The sequence below is a fragment of the Schistocerca gregaria genome, chromosome 6, assembly GCF_023897955.1.
Source record: "Schistocerca gregaria isolate iqSchGreg1 chromosome 6, iqSchGreg1.2, whole genome shotgun sequence".
In the NCBI taxonomy this organism is placed as follows: domain Eukaryota; kingdom Metazoa; phylum Arthropoda; class Insecta; order Orthoptera; family Acrididae; genus Schistocerca; species Schistocerca gregaria.
The window spans coordinates 274,938,720-274,964,022 of record NC_064925.1 but is presented as its reverse complement, the minus strand read 5'-3'; the positions used below and the strand labels follow the sequence as shown (position 1 = coordinate 274,964,022).

General features: G+C 37.2%; 2 protein-coding genes across 6 annotated transcripts in view; both read right to left on the bottom strand.

Moving 5' to 3' along the window:
* Window positions 1-17,919, bottom strand: part of LOC126278240 (leucine-rich repeat-containing protein 69-like) — a 40,151-nt gene extending 22,232 nt beyond the window's left edge. For all 5 annotated transcript variants that reach the window (XM_049978222.1, XM_049978223.1, XM_049978224.1 and 2 more), the window contains exons 1-2: window positions 17,753-17,919; window positions 17,455-17,668 (exon numbers count right to left, since the gene is read on the bottom strand). In XM_049978222.1, the coding sequence (XP_049834179.1) occupies window positions 17,455-17,668; window positions 17,753-17,896 (358 nt within the window). In that variant the 5' untranslated portion in view covers window positions 17,897-17,919. The remainder of the gene's footprint in view (window positions 1-17,454; window positions 17,669-17,752) is intronic.
* A 4,117-nt stretch (window positions 17,920-22,036) lies between these two features.
* LOC126277987 (cleft lip and palate transmembrane protein 1 homolog) overlaps window positions 22,037-25,303 on the bottom strand; it is a 41,092-nt gene continuing 37,825 nt past the window's right edge. The window contains exons 10-11 of the mRNA XM_049977651.1: window positions 24,840-25,007; window positions 22,037-24,360 (exon numbers count right to left, since the gene is read on the bottom strand). Coding sequence (XP_049833608.1) covers window positions 24,176-24,360; window positions 24,840-25,007 — 353 coding nt within the window. The 3' untranslated portion in view covers window positions 22,037-24,175. The remainder of the gene's footprint in view (window positions 24,361-24,839; window positions 25,008-25,303) is intronic.

Genomic DNA, 25,303 nt, shown 5'->3' with positions numbered 1-25,303 from the left:
CTTACTTTGTTCTCTCATGGAGGCCATCCATCAGGGCAAAAGATGGCGCTAAATGTTACTGGAAATGAGTCAGCTGCTTATGAGTGTATCTTAATTTTGTTGCTAAAGATATTAACCAAAATAACTTGACATCTGAAACAGCCAAAGATTTTTATATCACAATTCTGAACATCAGGCAATAGGACTGCAAACCATTCTGTACAAAGAGGCTTTTCCAATTTCTTAACAAATACTGGAGGGTGTAAGTAGTCCTAATTGTTTTCCAGTGCAAGACACAATGGTTTAGTAAGATTTAGAACACTTAGTGTGTAATGAACAGTGAAATTATATTATTTTATTTACTTGTTCATATAATCAATTTTGGACATTAAAACCATGTTGTGGGGTGTCTGTCATATCGGTAAATGCAATCCCTAATTGGGACAATGCCTGCACCACAGAAAACTTCTTCCTAATCAGCGTCTTGCATTCCTGCAGGATCTGCTTGTTTGGTTGCTTTATACTACAACTTTCTTTCAGGAGCAAACTTGAGTTTCAGATCTGTCACTCACAAGTAACCCTTGATCTTGTTTAGCCATAAGTTCTTAGAATGGGCAGGTGGTTGACTTTCTCCTGGATTTTAATGAATTTTTTGCCACAGATCTGTTCTTTCGTCTGGTAATGTACCCATATGACATAAGGAGTGATTTTCTTCCCTTACATTTTAATTTTTCATATGCTCTAATCTTGTGATACCTGTCAACCAGTGCAACATTTTTGATCCAAGCAGTACTTGTTTATAACTTGTTGTTGGTGCCCATCAGTCTGAACTGTACAGAAAATGACAGATCTATCAACTGCCCCTTAAAATGAGTGGGCACTTTCTTGTCACAAAGCTCTGCAATGATTCACTTCCATCTTAGCCAAGCAGCATTTACTCATACTAGAATGTCTGGGAATATCTCACCAGCTGAATTTGTATTAGAGCTGAGGTAATTAAATTATGCAGTATTACTGAGTGGTTGGTTATAATAATTATTGTTCTGTTAGTCCAAAGTCCATATTCAATGCACCAATTTTTGTTGACTTTTAACCTAACGCCATTATTTCTGCTGTTGAGGGTCTGATTTTTACAGTTTTGTAGCACATCATTAGTATGTAATATCATCAGATGAAGGAATAACTCAATAGCTGCTGCCACTGCATATATACACTGAATGAATTTCTGGCTCACACTGAGGTGTTACCTATCATTTTAGGGGAAATGATAGGAACACTTTCCGTGATGAACGATCATAACAATATTTAATATTTACTTTTTATTAATAGTCACATTTCAAACACCATATTATGGGAAGAATTTTCTATTAATATTTACAGGTAATATGAGGCATGTGGGGGCAGCTTATATACAGGACAAGATAAAGGTTCATTGTGGCCATGAAAGAACAACACTCACAATAACAATAGCAATAGCGTAAGAGAAAAAACAAATAAAGTTTTTAATCAGTTGTTCTGATATTACTCATCTCTGATATTTTGTTTTGTCAAACTGTATTTGTGTTGTGCAATCTAATGAGACAAGACATTCGTAACTCAAGCAATTATAATACATTGAAGAGCCAAAGAAACTGGTACACCTGCCTAATATTGTGTAGGGCCTCCGCAAGCACACAGAAGTGCCACAGCACGACATGGCGTAGACTCGACTAACGTCTGAAGTAGTGCTGGAGGGAACTGACATCATGAATCCTGCAGGGCTGTCCATAAATCCATAAGAGTATGAGGGTGGAAATCTCTTCTGAACAGCATGTTGCAAGGCATCCCAGATATGCTCAATAATCTACATATCTGGGGAGTTTTGTGGGCAGCAGAAGTGTTTAAGAACAGTGTTCCTGGAGCCACTCTGTAGCAGTTCTGAGCACTTGGGGTCATGGGGTGTTGCATTGTCCTGCTGGAATTGCCCAAGTCAGAATGCACAATGGATATGAATTGATGTAGGTGATCAGACAGGACACTTACGGATATGTCATCTGTCAGAGTCATATCTAGATGTATCAGGGGTCCCACATCACTCGACTTGCACTTGTTCCCAACCATTACAGAGCCTCCAGCAGTATGAACAGTTTCCTGCTGACATGCAGGTTCCATGGATTCATGAGGTTGTCTCCATACCCGTACATGGCCATCCACTCGATACAATTTGAAACGAGACTTGTCGAACCAGGCAACATGTTTCCAGTTATCAACAGTCCAATGGTGGTTTTGATGGGCCCTGGTGAGGCGTAAGGCTTTGTGTCGCACAGTCATCAAGGGTACACGAGTGGGCCTCAGCTCCAAGAGCTCATACTGATAATGTTTTATTGAATGGTTCACATGCTGACACTTGTTAATGGCTCAGCATTGAAATCTGAAGCAACTTGCGGAAGGATTGCACACTTCTGTCATGCTGAATGATTCTCTTCAGTCGCCATTGGACACATTCTTGCAGGATCTTTTTCCAGCCACAGTGATGCCAGAGATTTGATGTTTTGCTTGATTCCTGGTATTTGTGGTATACTTGGGAAAAGGTCATACGCGACAATCCCCACTTCATCACTACCTCGGAGATGCTGTGTCCCATTGCTCGTAAACTCACTTAAATCTAGATATCCTGCCATTGTAGCAATGGTAACCAATCTAACAACTGCACCAGACATGCAGGGGTGTTGCCAACTGCAGCGCCTAATTCTGCCTGTTTACGTATCTCTGTATTTGAATACACATGCCTATACCAGTTTCTTTGGTGCTTCAGTGTACGACTGTATTATAACAGGAAGTTACCTGTTGATGTATTAAGAAGTTTAATAGATTGATAATTAAAAGAAGAAATTTTCTTGGTCAGTTCATAGATTTTAGAAGGATTCCAGCTTTCTTCTAGCCTCTAGCACTGAAGGTGCTGCAGAGCAAAAGAAGTCCACTAATAAGAAAAGAAGCACAGTTATTTTGATATATTAGCTAGTCCAAAATGTAATTAACGCATGACATAGGTGACCACAGAAATTATAATACATACAATCCATTAATAAACCAAAAAGACATTTTAAAAAAACCACATCATTTTTGTGTCCTAGCGAAGGACGTGATATAGTCAAGCTAGAGAACAGTAAAAAGAGATTTTTTGAGAAATTTATGAAGAAGAAATTGCAGCAATATTCTGTTGTCCTTGAAAATGAGGTTCAACAGTTACAAATAAGTCACAGTGTGTATGCTTTTATAACACAGTGCTCGTGCTCATGGATCAACTAACAGTGTTTTTTTATGACTAAAACTACAGATTGCAACATGGAAGAAGTCTGATAAGTTCACAAGTTTGAAGAAAAACAATGTCAGTTTGTATGACCTTTGACTGTTACTGCTTTCACCTTGACACATCAGTAACAGCCTTCCATGCAGCCAAGCCACAATTGCCTGTCCTTCCTGCTTCGATGATGCTTTCAAATCTGCTGACGGTGTGAACAGCAATAGGTTACCCTCGCACTAGCAGCTCGTCCCCATGATGCATGTGCGTACACAATTCAGACAAGATGTATCTGTGATGAATAATTTGTTTTTCTATTATTTTTTTGTAGTTGTGGAACAATAGCTCAACATTGACCAATTTAATGATGAATGGATTTTTTAAATTAGTAGTGCAAGTTAGAGGTTTGGTATTGCTACAAGATTAAGGTAATACTTATTAGAAGCATATTGCTGAATTTGGTGTATGCCTGTGATTAGCCATAACATGGACAGAGTACCTGAAGTATTTAGAAAACTGGAAGAATTAATTGGTTGTCTAATTTAGACTCAAAAAATGAATTGAATGCAAAGATAGAATATAGTAATAATACCCTTAGAGATGAAGTATGTACCAGACAAGAAACGACTAAATAAGAATTACCTGCTAGGTAAGAGGATACTAAAAATGAACTGTCTGCTAGGCTAGATACGACAAACAACAACCTAAAAACTCATATCTCAGGAAAATAAAAATATTAATGCTAAGATTTCAGAATTGCAGATAGGCATAAGTACTTTAAAAGGGGAGTTACCTGCAGAGACGAACGATCAGTGTGATTCAATACTTAATGAGGTCAGTTTGCAATTTCGCGAATTAAATAATGACAACTAACAAATGAAAGAATTTACAGGATAGTACTTTAACAACAGTTATGAGCAAATCTCAGACACCCAGGAAACTGAATGTACTGAAACAGACTAAGAATTTGAATGTAATAGTGAGTCGCCACCCTGCTCTTACTAATTTGGAGGAATGAATAAATGAACTAATTGAGCAGAAGCTGCAAGAAAGAATTAACTCAACTGTAAGCACATCTAACTCTGCCAGTAATTTAGATAAAAATGAAGTGGAATTTCAAAAACTGTAAGGAACTGGAGAAAATAAAACAAAAATTAAGCAGATGCAGGTTAAAGATAATGGACTATCAGAGGATTTAATTGAAGAACTTCAGCTGGGAAATGAGACAAATTGGTCAAAACAATTTGCTAAATTTGAACCAGTTGAAGTAGCAGTACATCAGGCCTATTTTTTGAGTGTGTGCTCTTGATCCTTTCCAAAGAGGTGGGAAGATTCTTAGAAAATAGATTTTGCACTTAGTTAACTGGTAGGTGCCATGGCTGAATGGGAGAACCACCCATCCAGAAGAGTTTAAGTCTTGAGATGATTTCCAGAAAAAATATAAAAAGAAATGTTGATCAAAAAGCACACAAGAAAAGTTAAACTGAAATTTCAGATATTTTTACCTTGTGCACACACTAAACAAACTGAGATGTGGGTGTCAATTGGTTCATTCAGAAACGTGCCCTGGGGTACATTTTCAACACCACCGACAGGTAGGAATGATATTTAAGTACTGTAGATCCTCAGCAGATTCAGCAATCTGTGCTGATTTGGGGGACTGACAACTACCAGGTTCTGAATTAACTGCTTTAGTCTTACCTATTTAGTTTTCCCTGTAGCAGATGCTTGTGCTCTTACCTTCCTATCATCTATGAATGAATTTTCCTTCTGATGTCCTATCAGAATGATATAAACCATACATATGATGCAGAGAATTAGAATCGTGGAAATGTTTATTCTGCTAAAAATGTTATGAACTTCCTTAGACATAAAATTACATTAATTAGTAAGCAAATATTAATTACATTTACTCACCATCTTTGATTATAAGTACCTAGTTGCTCATTGATGTTTACAACATAATAAGTTGATCCTAATTTGAGTGGAGCATCAAGGTCATTGTATTAATGAGCAATATTAACAGATCAGGTGAAATCATACTACAAGGAGAAATTTCTTCAAATAGATGAATAGGGAAGGAGAGTGTACTTCATTTTTTGAAAGGTTTAGAGTAGTTTGTAAGAGTTGTATGGTGGGACAAAAGGTTACTTGACCCAAGTGAGGGAGGGCCAATACTGACGTTTGGTGGATCCATAGAAGGGGTGACCTGTTTCTTGCTGGGGGGAAAGATTGTGAGGGAAACAACACCACTGAAAAGATTGTAAGTGTCTGAGAAGTATCTTTCTACAGAAAAAGGTGTCTAAGCTGTTCTAACAGAAGTAAGGAGAGGTAATGAATTTTGTTTCCCACTTGTGAAGAGTTCTCCAAACTAGTCAAGTATAGGAAGATTTGCCATGATTTTGCGGATTAGTGAAAGAGATGTGTCCATACATCCATGAATGTAAAAGCAGATGTCAGAGATTTGTGACTGATGATGCAGGGCTGTGATAATCTCACAATATGTAGCTTCCCAGATACAATAAACAATGTTCATTTAAAAGGAATGTACATGACCCAAGTATAAGCTTGGGTAAATGACAGCAACTACTTCATTAAAAATAATGAGGCAACATAGAAAAATAATGTAAGATGAAAAATTAAAACCAACATTATTTAATTTCTCTCATATGTGTAGTCTTGTGTATTGCAATTATATTGATGTAACAATTAGTTAGCCAAAATGAAATGGTACCTATCAACTTACAAGAAGTGAAGTGGAGATATTCCACTAATAATCAATAATAAGTATCTTATTTTACTTTATTTTTATTAGCTAAAATTATAAAAGAAGCACTGAGAAAAATATAGTACGTAAATAGAGGTTAAAATGACATTAACAGCATACATGCACTCTGTAATGCCAATCACAAAACAAGGCAGATGCATAGAGATAAGCAGTCATTAATAAAAAGAAGAGCTATGATCTTTTGTGTTGAAAAATGTTAGACTTATTAAAAAAGATAAGGTGGTAACATTTATTTGTTATGTTAACTATGTGAAAGGAATTAGAAGTTGTTATGAGTTATTTAAAGAAAGTAACTCTCAACATCTTTCATCTCATTGGGGGCATATGAGATCTAACTCATCATTTTAAGGAAAATGATTGGTTACACAGTCTGTTCTTCTAAATGATGAAAGGTGAGTGTGATATTTATTTTTTATTAATAATTAAGTTTCAGACAGCATAGTGTTGGAGAAACTGTCTATTAATAAATGCAGGTAATACGTGGTACATATGTACAGTATATCTGCCAGATGTGACGACGAATTTGGCATCCCCGTGTGCTGTGAGCCCAATTGTTGTTAGATGTCACGGATTGGAGGTGGTTTGTGGTTGTGGAAGAATGCCACTCACAATAACAATAGTGATGTCATAGAAGAAAACAACAACAAAAAATTTGTAAACAGTCATTCGCTGATGTTTCACTTTGTCAGACTGTATTCACACCATGCAATCTAGTGACACAGGTCATTTGTAAACATATCTGATGGGCGTCATCTGCCAATGTGTAAAGAAACTTTACTAGATAATTGAAAGAAGAAATTTTCTTGGGCAGTATGTAGACTTGAGGATTCAGCTTTCTTTCAGCCTCTAGCTCTGAAGACATTGCAGAGAAACACTGAAGACATTTCAGAGAAATAGAACAAAAGCACTGTTATTCAGATCTGATTAGCAGGTGTGAATCATAATTAATTCATGGCATAGGCAACCACAAAAACTATATTATGTAACCTCATACTGACCAACTAAAAAGACAGATATCTACCAGATAAGGAGGTGAAATTCCAACTGTTCTGTGGACAGCATTCATTCATAATGTTACAGTAGCCTGGGAATGTAGCCTTCTGGAACACTATGAGCATGAATTGCTTTCCAGACAGGATCATGATGGATGCTGTTAAATTTATTTTATGTGTTTTTACTTCCAGGAATTCTGGTATAATGACTGATTTTTATGTCAACATTTTTCTATTATCGTATGTGAGGCATGAACTGTATATGTTGTATTGTGGCCCTTAACAACACACTGGTTTGAGGAAATGTGGGAATGTTTTGTGGACGATAAATTCCTTCAAGTATTTTGATTGTATGCATGAGAAAGTGGATTTTGAGGCAAGGATTGGTGCTTACCCACATCTCCTTCACCTTTACAGGTATCTTAATCAATAATAAAGTTGAAGAGTACCATAAGAATCCCAGGTCCTCTTCACCCTAGTATCTTCCACGTTTCAGATGATACATTATTTGGTCCCATCAGCTTCTGTTCTTCATCCTACTCATAGCAGCTCAAGTTGCAATTCATTTAATGTGACTAGTGACTATGACAGCTAACATTGTCTACTGCTCCTGGGGAAACTAGCAACAGTCTTCCCTCAGCGAGATCAGCTATCTGCAGTGAGCAATGGTCCACATGAGATGAGAAGTCAGTCACAGTCCTCAGAGAGCAGTGCAGCTACAACTGTCTGTGGAAGTGTAGACTCAGTACCATTCCAGTTAACGAAACTGTTCACTAAAAAAATGTTACTTAGAGATGAACAACACAAAAAAATGATTTAAAAGGTCTTGAAGTTTCCTTCTTATTTTGGTATTGGTAGTCCACTGTATAATGGCCATAACATGAAAGACAGTGCTTGGAAGAAAACTGAAATTAATCCAGAATTCAATTAAGAATGATATCATGTACACTCAGTGTCAGTGGTTTGTTAACAATGAGGAGCAGAGTTCTATCAGTCACTGTGCAGTCAGGAAGAACATTCCTAATTAATTCTTGTAATCCGATTATTCTGCCAATGTACTGGCCCTGCATGGATGTTAAAATAGTTTATAAACTGAGTCATACAATGACAAACCTCAAATATTGGGCAGACTACTATATGATTTTTGGCAGCTTAATTTGGTATGTTTCATAATAAGGTATGTTACTACTTTCCAGGAATGCAGTACTAAGGAGAATGTACAGACAACAAGCCAGAATGATTAAGTCGTTTGTCATATATGAGTTTATGGGAAATGGCATATGAGAAATGTGAAATATGTGAGAAACATGAAAAAGTGTTTAAAGAAAATCTACGAACATGATATGATGGTAATTAAAGATGAGTATCTGGTGATTGACAACAGCTGTTGTCTGAGAAAAGGGTTTCAGATTATTTTCATTCAGTCAAACTGATTTGTCTCCTACAAGAATCAGTGGTAAACATTGTCCGAATTTGACTGTTTAGAAGGAGCTGGAAACATTTTGCCACTTCTCAAAAGTGTCCTACATTACTTTTGTCGAAAATTTGGCTGAATGAAGTAACTCATGAATTACACCAGGAGAAGTTAAAGAATCACATAAATTTGTCTTTTGCTTTCCATAAGATCAAACTTCAATGAACAAGACCCTTATGTGCATCCAGGAATGCAGCAACACAACTGATAAACAAATATTGGTGAATGGAGAACAATGAGCCACCATGAGCAGGGGAAAAACTTGAACATTTTTCATTGATGGATACAATAAATTCTACTTGTAATCAAATTTCTCAGCTGCATCTTCTGATCGTCAGATGAGGATGGCTGCAAAACCAAGAAGCACTAAAGTATTTCAATGTACTGACATCACACTTTGTACAGGTCCGCTGATGTAACTGTGGGATATTTTAATTAGAAACACCAACTATCTAAATGGCATGTTTCATTGCCATGAACAAAAATCAGAAAATTAGAATAATTTGCGGATGCAGCATGGGAGTTACATATTGAACAACTGCACTACTTTCAATAGGGTAGAACAGGTAACCTATATGGATTGTGACATAATAATTCGCTAATAATTATTGGTGAGCCATTACAGTGAAAGAAGGTAAGAGAAAATAGAGAAGCATCAAAGATACCCATCAAAAGAGGCTAAAAAAAGGGAAAAGAACCTTATCTTCAACTTCACGTCAATATATGGTTTCCTTAAATTGCTTAAGGCTAATACTGAGATGGTTCCTTTGAAGAAAACACAGCCAAATTCCTACTCTATCCTCCCACAATCCAAGCTTGTGATCAGTTTATGACATCTTTAACCCTAATCTTCCTTCCTTCAAGTCAGTGTACTAAGAAATGACCACTGGGTGATTGTGATATGGTATCATTTCTTGAAGGAGTAGATTGTAAATGATCTTCCTTAACTTTCACACTGTACAGTTAAACTGTTAATTTCAGTTTACTTCACAGAAGTATATCAAACATTCAGCATTATGATTTCTGCACTTACGAGGAAAACTCCATATCGCATCCCCTTCAGAATTAGTGGTAAGAGGGCCCACTGGACAGCCCGTCAAAAACGGAACACAGATCAACAGGAAGAAGATGTACTGGATTGTGAAAAAGCAAAATATAAACAATGCATGGCCCAAGAACAGGAAGTGCAATATTACGCAGCTGGGAGAAGATATGGCATTGTAGTTAATTGGTTTCGGTGCTGGACTGCTACATGGGCGAGCCGTGTTCGATCCTCCCCTGACACCTTATCAACACCTAATTTGTATGACTGGTAAGTAAGATATGCCTTCTTGCATGATATAGGTGTTTGTATGGATGTGATCACTCTTAAGGAAATGATAAAAGCATAATAGTTTGTCACATAAGTTGCAACAAATTAATGCAACAGTTTCACAATTACACAGTTTCTCTGTGCTCTGTCAAAACATATGTTTTTAACATTTTTTATGTTGCATTCATTTTGGAAGTCTTGACTTTTAAATTCCTTTGTTGTAATATAGTTCAACCTGTTTATTTGTCGTTTTCACTTCTGTGAGACGTCTATGTGGTATCTCACCTGCTCTCACTATTCATCACATTTATTTGTGGCAATGCCATATTCTTACCACATGATTCATATTTTATAATAAATGTACAGTATGACAACTGCCAAGACTACAGATAGAGAACAGACAGCTTATATGTTGTGGGGGAGAAAAAACAGTGGTACGAGGGAGTTTTGAACACAACTTGGCAGCTCGGCAATCCAACACCTTGACCACTTACCCACGACACTGTCACTGTTTAATGGTGCTTTTTATTGCACTTCTTGTTCTTGGTCCACTCACTGTTTCTATTTTGCTTTTTCCTGTTTCCATGCTTGATCTGTGTTCAGTTTTTAACAGGCTATCCACAGGGCCATCTTACCACTAAATGTGAGGGGGAGTTCCCCCTTGTTAGGAAGATAATGATTAAACCATTGCTATTGAGCATTCTTGGAGAAAGAATGTGGATGTAATTGTTGATTTCCTTCTGTCTTCTAGCACAACATTAAAATTTTGGTGCTCTTGGAAATGAAATGAAAACAATGTCGGTGTAGATGGTTTTTTATGTGGAAAATCATAACAGTTGTTTTGAAGTTTTCATCGTCATCAACATATGTGTACCTTACAAGTGATGATAACTGATCAAGTACTTCTATGAACTGCTCCTGGCAATGTGTGTTGCATTAGCATGCTTAAATGAAATGCATTTACTCTATCAAAATGTTGGCTTCATTCAAAAACTGCGGATGAGCACAGACTCACAAGGTTCAGAGTAAAAATAAACACAAAAATAGAAAGCAACAGATCTATCAGAAAGGAAAAAAGAAATGTAGGTTATGAGAATAATACAATGGGAGGGCTATACCAGATTACACCAAACAAGTTCAGTGTATTAGGAAACAAATACTGCGTAGAAGACAGGAGAAGTTATTTAGTAAAGGAAATAATTTGAATGGCAAATTATGTTGCAGGCACAAAGAAATCGAAGGAAAATCTCAAATGATACAAGGCTGCTATTAAAAAGGAGCCTAGGGTTTCAAGCAAATGACAATAAGTTCACAAGAGAATATGCTGAACTAAACAAAATTATTTATTAAACCAGCAGCAGCTGTGAAATGATGCAATAAAAATTTTGTAAGTGGAACAATTGAGAACAATAAAAGTATGAAGGAGGCAAAACAAAACTGTATGTTGGGTAAACTGCACATCTCATCAATTGAGTTTGCAAGTAGCAAATTCCTACCAGCAGAGAGAAAATTTTACTAGTATTTCAGAATTTCTTTAAATGTTTGTATACTTTCAACAGGGGAATGGTAAATACATACGGTTAATCATGAAAATAATGAAATTTGAGATATAATACCAGGTGTGGTTGTAAATCTACTACTTATATCATGCTCCAAGCCACCTTTTCATGTGTCTCCCATCGTTATGAAAGCAAACTTCATGCAGCAAGTACACATTTAATACCATAGGTTTTCTCAGGGATGGAGATACACATGCAGATAAAGATGACACAATCATTTAAAAACTGATAAAATAACCACCACGTTTTTATAACCCTTTTCATACTAATGTATAGAAGAACACAATTAGTTTCAATGCCATTTGCCAGTACAAAACTTTGTATCCGACACTACTCATCGTACATGACCTTGAATCAATTATTATTATTATTATTATTATTATTATTATTATTATATGCAGTAAAGTAATCCTTGCATATAACATGTTCACACGGTGTATAAAGCCATTCAAAGGATGGAAGATCAGGGTTTTAACACCTCATCAGTGATGAAGTCACTAGATGTGGATCACAAGTTCAAATTGGGAAAGGATGAACACAGAAATTGGCCAGGTCATTTCAAAGGAACCATTCTAGAAACCACCTTATGCCATTTGCAGAAGCAACAGAAAATCTAAATCTGGATGGCCAATAGTGATTTGAGCTGTCATCCTCCAGAGTATGATTCCAGTGTCTTACCGCCTCACTTAGTAAAGATATTCGAAGGTATGAAGAAACAGAAGGTGCTGCGACAGGAAGGTTTTTCATTTGAAATTATTAAAGCTGAAGGAAACCACCTAATGACATTTACAGACTGTTTGTGAAAGAATACACTCGACCAAAATTGGGACAATGCTGCTATTATTTGCCTTCGCAAGAAAATCTTGTGGAGGTTGCAAGAAAATTAATTACAAGTTTTCAAAACGTAGTATTAGATGTGTCTGAAAAGAAAAGCTTGCAAGCTACTTGTATTAATAGAAAAAAATGCTTGTAAAAGCTATTAAATTGTAAGGCAGAATTGTGGGCTAGTACCTGTCCTCAGAAAATGAAACATCAGTTCTGGTAGACACATGAAAGAATACACTATCCGAACTTTTGGAACTATTAGTACCTTCCTCACGTTTGGAAGGTTTAAAAAGGAAGATTGGCTGGTTGTTAAAGTGAGCAAGCTACGAGGCCATCAGTCCCTTCATTGTATATCAAACCAGGAATAATCCTCAGGAGGGGGATACAAAAGGCAAACCCTAGGAAGCCTGACTGTATGCAGGATATGATGAGACAGAGATAAAATCAAGAAGTAGGAGGGGGAGTGAGAGAGGGTAAGGTGGGTGAGCCGCTCTGCCCAGAATGCAGTTGGAGGTCCCCAGAGCATGGTATGCAGTGGAGGACACACACTGCATCCCACCAACACCACCTCACTATCCATTGCCCCAAGAAAAGGAGCAGCACAGACAAGGTGATGAAAGTCTGGGAAAGATAAAACATTACACATGGCAGACAAAAAAGAACAAGGAGAATAAAAAGGTGGGAAGGGTAGGGGCCAGGTCACCACCACCAAGCAAGGGCCACCATGGGCTGCCGGGGTCACAGCAGTTGAGGGGTGCTCCTCCAACCCCTCAGGTGGTCAATGAGGCCAAAGTGCCCCATCTCACTGAGATGTGTAGAAAGCACCTTCTTGGGTGAAACGCAAAACCGGGTCAGCCATTTTGGCACCATCCACTAGCACCAGAAGTAGTGTCAGGAAGATTAATAGATTGCCGCAAAGCAGACATATTTGGGTAGTCTATTACGATATGGGCCACTGTGAAGCAGGTACTATGTTGACAGTAAGTTACATCCTCACATCGGTGAGCGTGGCTGTGGGTCAGCCAAGTGTAGCCAATGTGTACGGTGGATTCTCTGTGAGAAGTGCAAAATGGAAGACTGCCGTATGGTTGTATTCTCCTTTATTACCCTCAGTTTTTTTGGGGAGTCCAGAGTGAACTATTCAGAGTTCCAGGCATCCAACAGTTGATGGTGTACAGTCAACCGAAGGTCCAGTTCTGAACCCCCCCCCCCCCCCCCCCCAATTCCAAAATCAGCATCCTAGTAACCAACTTTGCCAAGCAGTCATCATGTTTATTCCCTGAAATCCCAACATGTTCAGGGATCCAAACAAAGTCAACTGGCCATCCAGCTTGATGGATGCCAGAGAGAAGATCCTGGGTAGTTGTGATCGATAAGGGTAGCACTGATCTATAGCTTGGAGCCCGCTCAGGGAGTCACTGCAGATTAGAAGCATCTCCCCAGTGCAAGGACTCATTTGATGGACATCAATTCAGTAGTGAAGACACTGTATCCATTCGGCAAGAACATAGTTCACTGCATCTTGCTTGTGTGTACGTGAAACAAGTTCATCCCTCAACTCTTGGACCATCAGTGTCTACCACTTCCAAACCTGGAAATTTATGAAAGAACCAGGAACAGGTGGCAAAACACCATGGGGGCAACTGAATCTTTTGGTCCAAACAATAAATCTGGACAGGTCTGAGGTTGGGGTACATGACACGGGTCATACGCGATTGCCCTCTGACAATAAGTGACAATGGGGAAATTCAAGTTCAAAGCAGAGACCCTGTAGTTGAACTGTAATTGTGACTCCAGTTTTGGGTCTCTGTTGAGGAAGGTGAACCTCTGTGCTGGATAACTATAGGAGATGCGAACATATGTGGCATAATTGAGTAGCTGTTGTTGGAGCCTGATCTATAGTGAAGGGATCCAAGCCTCTGTGAGTAGGCTGTTTATAGGGCTAGTTTGAAAGGCTCCTGTTGCAAATCAGATCACACAGTGGTGTATCAGGTCCAGAGACTGCAATGTTGAATGCGATGATGCCAAACCATATGCCAGATGCCAATAATCAAGATGTGCCTTTGTAAAGCTGCAGAAGTGTAGTGCGGTCTGCATCATGCCTAGTGTTACCGAGGCATCAAAGTGTCTTCAAGGCGTATATAAAGACAACAAAAAAAGTTCCTGGATTTTTTCTACTTAAAAATATACTTTCTGAGGTGAAAATAAACTTTTTCCAGGTGAAAGTACATTTTTCTATGTTAGGTTATGATATACTTTCCCTCAGAGCTGTAAAACTTACCAATCTTTGGAATGGTGAAGGATTTATACACTGGCATAGAACATTCTGGCACTTTAGGAATGTTTTAGTATTACAAAAGTATAAATGGGAATTCCACCAATTACATGATGGTAGCTTCTGAAGCACTGAAATTGAGAGTGCAACAAGCTTTTGTCAGTCAATCATAGCTCGTATCACATAATCTCACCAGCCAATGACAGCAGATGTTTAGAGCACAGGAAACGTGAAGTGAGCTGATAGCAACATCATTGTTAAGTAAAGTGAACACACAAAGACAAAAATTTAATGGTTTAAATTAATACACACACAATATAACCATAAGAAAAGCTAAGCTTTCGCATGTGATACCAATTGTCAAAATTTTTTTGCTGTTTTTTTCCAGAGGGTTTGGTCAGACAGGATCCTAAGAGCATCATTCTAAATTTCAGCATTGACTATTATTGACAACCATAATTATAAATTTCACTGCTGTGCAAATTCTGTCAAACATTTCAACATTTCCCATAGTAAAGACAGTTACCAGTGGAATTGCTCGAGAACTTAACGTTACACCTTTTTTAAAATGTAATTTTTCTTTTTGCCATCATTATTGCATAATTTGTAATCTATGAAAGAACTAAAATAAATATAGAAAACTAACCTTGAAACTTGGACTTTTTTAGAGTGTATTACCATTTTAAGATGTATCTAATGCGAGTGTGCCAGTAAAATTTTAAATAATGGTGCAAATGCCTGATTTTCTGTGGATGAAATGTTTGAGTGACTTGTCCTCAGTGTTAAAAGAGAGTTTGACATGCTATGATTTAAGAAATCCATTTTGTGGTCATATATTTCTGTATTGAATGAGTTCTTTTCTGCTGAAGAGACTGCTGGGACCATATGAGCACCAGTGGGAGAAAGTTTCATCCACTTCATATGCAAGTCATTCGTCGTGGTTCCACCGATGGGCACATTCTCCTTGGCATATATTGAGAGGCTACTACCATCGAGGTACTTGATGAACTCATTTTCATATACTGGAAGAGTATAGTCTGGGTATTTGTGCATGGATAGCTACCTTGCCTCAAGATGTTTTATCCCCTGGAAACAATCAGATACACAGCTTGCAACTGTGACTGGGTGCCATGAACTTGGTTAGCCGTTCAGTAATATAGTGGGATGCATATAGCTGAAGACTTAACTGCACAGAGATATCTATAGAAGGCTTTTATCTGGCAGTGGGCAATATGTCTGGAAACTGGATACAACAAAAGCTCACAAACACTGTGACTAAAGTAAAATATGTGGCAGAGATCTCAGAATCACAGTAGATCAATAGTCATGGCAGACAAGGTAATGGATTTTCTTAATTTCTATCATTCAACTAGGTTTTGGAAAAAGTCATCCAAGAATGGTGAGAGAGACTGAGCCAAATAGAAGGTGGTGATCAGTTCAGACTGGGTCCCAAATTAAAGAGTATATGCTGATTGTCTGTCCTTTGCTGATGACATAGCTATCTAGCTATCTTTAGCAGAAGTCAAAATAGAAAGCTCAGCTATCTAAAGGAAGCAGCGCTGAGACAGCTGATCTACAAGTTTCCTTCAACTAAATGAAATACATGAGAAACCTCAATAACAGACCAAAATGGAACAGTGACTATGGAAAGATTGCATGGGCCAAGGAATTCAATTATGTAGCTGATGTGATTCAGGAGAATGGGTTGCAGCAGGAAGCAATCAATGCTACAGTCTTAAAATTAGATGGGGCTATCATCTGACACAAAACTCTTCCCCGAGGCAGGACTTAATAGTTCCAAAAGCTAGCATAGTATTTGTAATTTTGTATGTGTCTACCAGCAGCATTTAACATTTCACGTTCAGAACATAAGTATTGACCAGCAATTCAGTTTTCTTGAGTGAATTTTCCTTTTGATAAAAAAAAAAAAAAAAAAAAAAAAAAAAAAAAAAAAAAAAAAAAAAAACACTACAAGTAGGTACTTTGCAATGGAGCGAAGTTAAGACAGGATATTGTGTTAATTATACCAGAAGGAGTGTATGCATCACAGACCTTAACTATGAGGACAAAGGAAGCCATCAGACATTGACAGAAAGGGAATGGTGGATAATGAGAACAAAAATGAGCAACGGAAGGTTTATGGATAGACAATATTAAGGCCTAATGAAGAATTATACGGAAAGATAGAAGTAATAACATCACTAATTAAAGAGAGATGACTGCTATTGTATGGGCACATATGCAGACTTGACAGTGATCAGCAGATCACAAGAATAAGTTACAACTCAAACAGAAATGAGATTGTTTCAAAATGCATGAAATATTTGCAACAAGCTAAAATTTCAGAAAGCACAGATGTGGACAATGTGACTTTAAGATAGGTTGCACACAACTATAGGGAATTCAAAGGGACCAAGAATCTTGAACACTGAGAGGGCCTCTGTCAGATTAAAGGAAGTAGGTCATGACACAGAGACTAAAGAAGTTATCAAAAAATGCAGAGATACACCTAAAAACTGAAAATGGTTTCGAATGTCAATCCTATCCATAGAGGTGCAATCTGGATAAAAATAAACACACTTACTGACTCAGCTTTAAAACAGTATTTAGCATCCAAGTACTGAGGGGAAAAGAAAGAACATAGAAATATGAAAAAAGTGTTAACCACAATGCTGCTTATGTTAGCATGTATGTTTTCCTAAAATACTACAAGACATTAGCAACTGCTTAAAAAGTCTTGATATGTTGTACGAAAATATGACTATCACAGGCAGTCACTCTTGCAGGTATTCAGTAACAACACAAAAAGCAAAAATAAAAGTTCTAACACACACACACACACACACACACACACACACACACACACACACACACAAATAAATCTGGTTGCACACAGGAAAGGTGGTAATTTACAACGTGTAAGGCACTGCTGACAAAACAGAATGAAAAGTAAATAAATTACCAACATACCTTTAGGCAAATATGCAAGTCTATTCCTGGAGAGAGACAATTCTTGAAGGTTACTTAATTTGCAAAGACTTTCTGGCAACACAGACAGGAAGTTGTGTGCAACATCAAGAACAGTCAAACTGCACAAATCACCTATTTCATGTGGTAGAAAGTTCAGCTTATTTTGAAACAGGTATAAACCAGTTAGCTGCTTCAGTGAACCTATCCAAGTGGGCTATTAAAAATAAAATTACTTTCAAGTGCCAAATATTAAATCGACAATTTCCGGAACTTCCATCTGTTTTTCTTTCATACTAACCAATGTAGTGATATGATTCTCTTTTAAATACAGATCTGTTAAACATTCTGCATAGTGTAGTTCATCAGGAAATTTGTCAAAGTCTCTGTAATTCCAGTGCAGAATTGTTTTTTGACATACTTCTCCAAGCAGCTGACAATCCATTAGAGTACTACCACAACATCTGTGACATTGAGGCAGATGCAAACAGGGCATTCTGCCAAGGAAAAAAAAAATTGTGTCAGCATCAAAATAGCTCCTTGCTTCTTCAGAAAAACCTTGGAAGAAACAGTTTGGTTCTGCTACTGATTTTCCATCTCATAAATTTTGAATCTTATATTTGTAATAAAAGTTAAATATTGTAAAAACACGCCATCAAAAGTTATAATTGTTTGATGCATGGTGGAAACAGGATAACCTATTATTATTATTTTCAACAAGTGCAGAAGAAATACATGCTTCAGCTGAAGAATCACTGACTTTAATGTAGATAGTTCTTAACCAAATGAATCAGTCCACTATTCCACCTTAAACTGTTGATTTATAACAGGGATACTACTACAATCAAGTGAAATTGCACCAACTGACATGTCACAGATCTGAAGCAAATATAGCCTACTTCTCTGCTCAAGACTTTCAAAGAGGCTCCTTATTTCCAAAAGTAGAAATGAAACTACAGTTGCAAGCAATATCAGTTTACGTTGTGATGCAAGCAAACTTAATAGGCATGTTAAAGTACCTTAGACACTTATTAATGAGGTGTTAACCATAAAAATTCAAATTATTGTAAATTTTTCTGAGCATGATAGCTGCATAAAAAAGATGTTTTTAAATATACAAGAACTCTCTCCACCATAACAGACAATAGTAAAATCTGCACAGTGGAAAGAAAAGATGATCACGATTCAGATTACAGCACTTATTTTTTTTTCTTGTTGTAAGTTTGAGATGCCTAATAGGATTGAATTAAAAATAAATTTCTAAGCAAGAAACCAGGTCAATATTACCAGTCTTCACATAACATGGCATCTGTTGCAGAAGTATTATACAGCCTTTTCAAGCTATTGTGTGTTGTTGAGTTATCACATATACAAGGTGCGTCCCAAAATTCATGAAATATATTTAAAAGAAAGATTTATTAATAATATCTGTACCAAGGCTTAATGTTCTTCAAAGTACTGCCACAAGCAACCACACATTTTTTCCACCAACTCTCCCATGCTCAGTTTATGTCCTCAAAGGGAACCTCCTTTAAAACTGTTGTCACAGTCACTTTGATAGCATCAATGCTGTCAAAACTGTGTTCTTGGCCTTAGGTAACAAAAGGAACTTGGCAAGAGCGAGGTCAAGACTGTAGGGAGGCTGAAACAGTGTTGTCTCGTTATGAAAAGTCCACAGGGAGACATTGCTAGGTGCATTTCTATAAGCAGCAGTGACCTTAAGTGGAATGGCCATATAACACAAATTGTAGGAAAAGCAGATACCAGAATGAGGACCATAGGAAGAATCTTAAGGAAATGTAACTGATCCACAAAGTAAGTGGCTTATGAGACACCCATTCGACGATTCTTGCATACTGTTCAGTAATCTGGGACCCTTATCAACTACGAGTTATATGAAAGATACAATATCTACTAAAGACCAGCACATTTTCTTATGGGTTCGCTTAATAGCTGCAAGAGCATTACAGAGATACTCAACGAACTGCAAGGAGAGATGTTACAAGGGAGGCAATGTGCATCATAGGGAAGATTACAACTGAAATTGCAAGGATTTAATATCCCCACCAACATACATTAGCAATAACGAAGATGCTGCTTGGTCTGACCCACTGATGGCCATAAGGTAACCAAGCCGCTGTGGCTAAGTCTAGTGTCATTCACTGTGTGCACTCATTTACATCATGACTAGTTGCTATTTGGTACTAGACTGTGCTTAGGAACTGGATATTTGTCTTAGGTTCCTGGCGGCATTTTTCGAAGATAACAAGCACGTATCAAGTGCAGATTCTTTGAAAATCATTGAGTGTACACAACAGTCTGACAAGCATTACTAAAGAGCTGACCTTGTGTAATAAACATCGTGTTTTTCCAAGACATCGTTCTGTGGATTTATGCTTGTGCGAATGTTGGTACAGTTCTCCTCTGTGGATACTCAGTAAACAGTTGTATAAAGAAGTTACTCAGACACCTGTCTTCAAGTCCTGTGAGTAGAGGTACATAAACAACCCCCTATAATGGACGATTCTGGCTTTAGCTCAAAGCCAGAGAAGAGTATCTATCACTCTGATGATACAGTGTTCCACTAAATGGGCAAAACAAAAACTGCTGATAATTTTTAGAAAAGCCATACCTCCAGCACACAAGTCAGCTAATGTGTACACACAATGTGAAAATTAATCAGCCCATGCACTACTGAAACAAGCTGCTGCCAGAAGCAGAATAAATAACTTTTGGAATGTGGAACAAATTACATTACAAAAAAAAATTGCAGGACACTACTAAATGCAGCTTACAATAAACAATTTTAATTAGACTACAGTCAGGCCTGATGGAATCATGGAAATTACATGTTTATACACAGCCCAGTCACATTAAAGTGACCAGCTGTCAAAAGTCTGTATAACCACCTTCTGCAGTGCGGACAACTGAAAGAACAAGCATGAAGCAAGTCAATGAGGACCCGGAAGGTACAGACAGTGATGCGCACCCATGCCAACTCCAGTGCTGTGGCCAGCTGCACTAGATTTCTCATTGACGATACACGGCACATATAGCCTGATAGAGGTGGTCTCTCACATTCTCAATTGGATTTGAATCCAGGGAGTTTGATGGCCAGGGGAATACAGTCAACTCACCCTGGTGCTCTTCGAACAACACACATATGCTGCAAGCTTGGAAACAGGTTGCACTATCCTGCTGATGGATACCATTGTGACCAGGAGAACAGGCTACATGTAGTGGTGGACATACTCCAGAAGGATAGACGCATACTTGTATCCATCCATTGTGCCTTCCAGAATGACGTTATCACCTAAGGAATGCACAAAAATGATACTTCTCTGCCCTGGACCCCTCCAACAATTGTTGCAGGCTGTTTGCTTTCAGCTGTTTCACCAATGGCCATCTATCTGATGGAGCATAAAATTTTATTCATATGGAAAGACCATCTGCCACCTCACAGCAGATGTCCAGCTGCAGTATTAGTGTGTAAATTCCATCCTTCACTGCCACAGAACAGCAGTCAGAATGAGTGCATGAGCCAGCCACCTGTTGTGGAGGCTAATATGCAGCAACACTGACTGGATGATTGTTGAGGAGACACTGTTGATAGCTCTGGGTTCACCCAGGCAGTCTGTTGCTCAACAGTTTCATGTCAATTCATGTATACATATCCCTGCAGCTGTTGTTCATCTGTCATCTATGGCCCATGGGCACCACAGTTATCTTGGAACTGGTTTTGGATACCGCCATTTCGACAAGAATGATATGCTTTAAACACAGCGGCATGCGATCTGTTTATAAATTATGCAGTTTCGGAAATGCTTCCACTCTTGGTCCAAACATTAGTGATCATGCCCTTTTGAATGTCAGATAAATCACTCCATTTCTGCATTGCAACATGACTGCACTGCTGCTCCCCCCCCCCCCCCCCCCCCCTCCAAAACACACTGCTAGTGCTGCCATCTGCCATTTGAGAGTGGTTATTACACATTGCTGTGTAATACAAGGGGGTGGTCACATTAATATGGTTGGATTGTGTACAATGTGCATTGCTGCCATCATCAGATAACCTGACACTGAGGGGGCACAACATGGGTGCTTGGGTTAAACATGTTAATAATCCCTCCGCAGTTTCAGCTAGTCGAACATGTTTAACTCTGAGAAGCAGTTACCTACATCCACACAGTCTTTGAGGCTGTACTTCACACTTGATGACAAAAGTCTGGCTCAAAAATTTTGCCTTATAGTAAGCCTAAACCAAGAAAACTGATTTCACCAAGAAAGTTAACACCAGCCAAGACATCTACCATAAATTTAATGCTGCCCTTTCTGCAGCTACTGCACTTGCACAAAGTTGTGGTTTCTACAATATGACAATTTCTCACCTTTATATAACCTCCTTCAGTAACAGACTTTTATATAATATGTTTCACTCATCTGACTATGACTACAATACATTTTAAAATAAAACTGTGCTCGACAGGAATATCACTTCAAAATTCAATAATATTGACTATCATTGCTGCTAGTCAAAGCGACAGGAGAGAGTGTATTGCAGAAATTAAATAAAACCAGCAGAAGATTAAAATATAACATGAAGCAGAATTTATTTTTCACTTCTGCTATAAACAGACCAATAAATATATCTATTTTACACAGTTTGACAGACAACATATGAATTTACAATTAACATAATTTGATAGTTCTGTTTTTTTAATATGTAAATTTTTACAAATCAGGAAACCATTAGGCAAATGTACTTGCGTATCTATTGCCTGATTATATCTTTGGTAAAAACAGCAATGAATAAAATGACAAATGCACAATGTTCTGAAATTCACAAAAAAGCACAGCTAAATAATATTCACAATGAAAGGTATGTGATATTCAATGCAATTTGTAGGAATTATACAAGTATATATACCACTGCACAAACACACAAAAACTTTCATGCTTCACCATTTTAAATATAATATATTCCTCATGCAATCACTTAATACTGGGGAAATAATCTGGACAAAACGTCCAGGTTATAACAACTATATTAAAATATTCTGCACCAATATGTGCAGTAACAATTTGCAACATACTACACTGTTTGTTGCTGCATGAAGCACTATCTGCACGGCCCACTCTCAGAACACATAACCAAGTCGCAGTATCATTACTGCACTTTACATTGAGACATATAAAAGTGCTTCTATAATTATTTCATTTGTGGCACATTTGTAATAGGAACACTGCCATTCCACAAAACTCAGAGAACACATTTCTTAACAGATGGTCATTGCTATCAAACATCCTCTGCTGTAGAAAGGTTTAAAGCAATCCATATTCTTATAAGGCAGTTATATTTGCATGGCAATGAATAAAAACAAAACAAAAAGAATTATCACTGCTACATTATACAAGGACATGAGGTTCATTTGATAGTGAAGTAATTAGCTTATAGCTTCCCACAAAGGAGTGATAACATTAATATACCAAATCTGAATGTATTTTGTGTAGACAAAGGTTTCTGTGAATGCTACACTATTTTTCTATTTCAGCCCCCTGGTATCTTTCTTGTAGTTAAAAAGACGTACTTACAATCAGATGAACTGTTAGCCAAAAGACACTACTCACTTATTGATTATCTTTTAAGGCTACCCACTTATAAGAAATGAGAACAGACTGGAGAAATTACCAAAATAACACCCTTCAGCACACTGTTACTGTATTTTGTTGCAGTAATAAACAGTACAGCAACTACTTGCAACTTATATTTCATAAACACTATTTGAGACTACTCTTCACTCCACTGTGATACCAACTTAAAACACATCCACACAGAATATGTAATGAATCCATACATGATGGTGCAACCTTTGTCATCTATGAAGAAGGTACTCATTGCAATCTGTAACAAAACTTTCAAATTCAGTGGTAGCACTTGCTGCTTCCCTTTTCTACAATAATTCTTCCATCACTCTGCAATTTTCTCCCATGGAAAAGTGAGATTCATCACTAAAAATAAGGTGGAGGAGATGGAGATCAGCAAACTGTTCTTAAAATCAAATTTATCACACTACTGAATTCAAAGCCAACTGCCCACAGTCCATAAATGCAATTCCCCCCCCCCCCCCCTTCTCCTAACATTCTATGACTTTTTACTAACAACAGTGAAAGAGGTTTTCTGGAATGTTGAAAAATGTGTATATGCGCACGTTTACAGTATTCTAAATATAAACCTAAAACTAATTTTATTTCCACAAATAACCAAAAACATATTTGTAATACACAGCTGCTTTTGTTTTTAAAAGCATAATATACCTTAAATTGACAATCTTACTTTCTTTTATTATAAAGACAAAAAATTATACAAACTAATTTTCTTATTCTCAGACAGACAATTTTTCAACTGCGTGGACAGGATGCCAAATAATGTGACAAAATTAATTGAAAATACACAGTGACTCGCAATATAATGCCTCACTCCCCCTCCTCCTCTCTTTGGGCAATTCAGGAATAGTTACTTAAATCATTGCATGATCACTGTAGCAAACACTAAAAACTGTGTGTATAACCGAATGTATAAAAGTTATAATTCAAATATTGCCAACATTACTGCCATTAATTCTGGTCAATCCTCCCATAAAACATATGCTCTCCGAGCTGACGTGCCACCAAATTTGAAAAACAGACATTCTGTGTATTTTATATTGCATTTAACCACTGTTTACTAATCTTTCTTCTTTTGTGAAGGATCCTTCATCTCCTGAGCAGTAGCAGCTATAGCTGCAGGTACGCCATTTGCTTGCGAAGATGCAGCAGCTTCCATCTCCGCCGAGAAGCCAAATTCATTTACCCGCGTAGGGTCAGTCTTATAAATCCAGCGCTGGTACAAGAATATGCAGAAGACAATATCTGTAATGTATCAAAAATTACTTACATAGTTACTTTCAATATCAGTGATCAAAAAAAAAAAAACATTAACAAATATCTGATTCTACAAACAATAATAATTAGTGATTTCAACAGTATATACCAAGTTACTGCATTTCTTACACTTGTCATTACGAGACATTAAAATATTGAAATACATCATTATGGATAATACAGTAGGGTAACAAGGCAGTATGAGGAATGATTTACATATTTCAATTCTGAACTAATTCATTACAAACTGATAATTACACATGATCTGGACACACACACACACACACACACACACACACACACACACACACACACACACACACAGGTTTAACAACTCTTCACAAATAATGTGTCGATGCAGTCTTTACATTCAACAGGATAAGACATTTGCGTACACATAAAAAGACAGGTTCATTGTATAAGTATGGCAGAATGTTAAGTATTATTTAGAAGTATACAGTACGTACCATCTCTGAAACAACCTAATCTGTACAATGTTGGCATTTTGATGACAAATGCGAAAATGTCATCAATAAATGTGTTAAGGAACTTGTATGACAACATTCTCCAAGGTAAATGTGCAACAGACTTCAATTTATAATTGATAAACAGTTGAGGAGTCATCATAATGAAACCTGTCAACAAGCATTTGGCAAGTTAAAATCTAATGCAGCATTAAATACATCTAAAAATTTCACAAAATGGATATTTGCAAAATGCATACACAAGTATCAAAGATGTGATAAATACAAAAAACAGTTTTTTTTAAGTCTAAGTATTTAGTTGATTAATGATATGTATTTGGGACACTTATCAGTAGAAATGATGATTTAGTTTTCAAGTATTACTCAGCAGTCTACAGACAATGCAATGTGAAGTACATACAATAAATCAATTAAAAAATTTACAGTAAAACATCTCAGGAAAAATA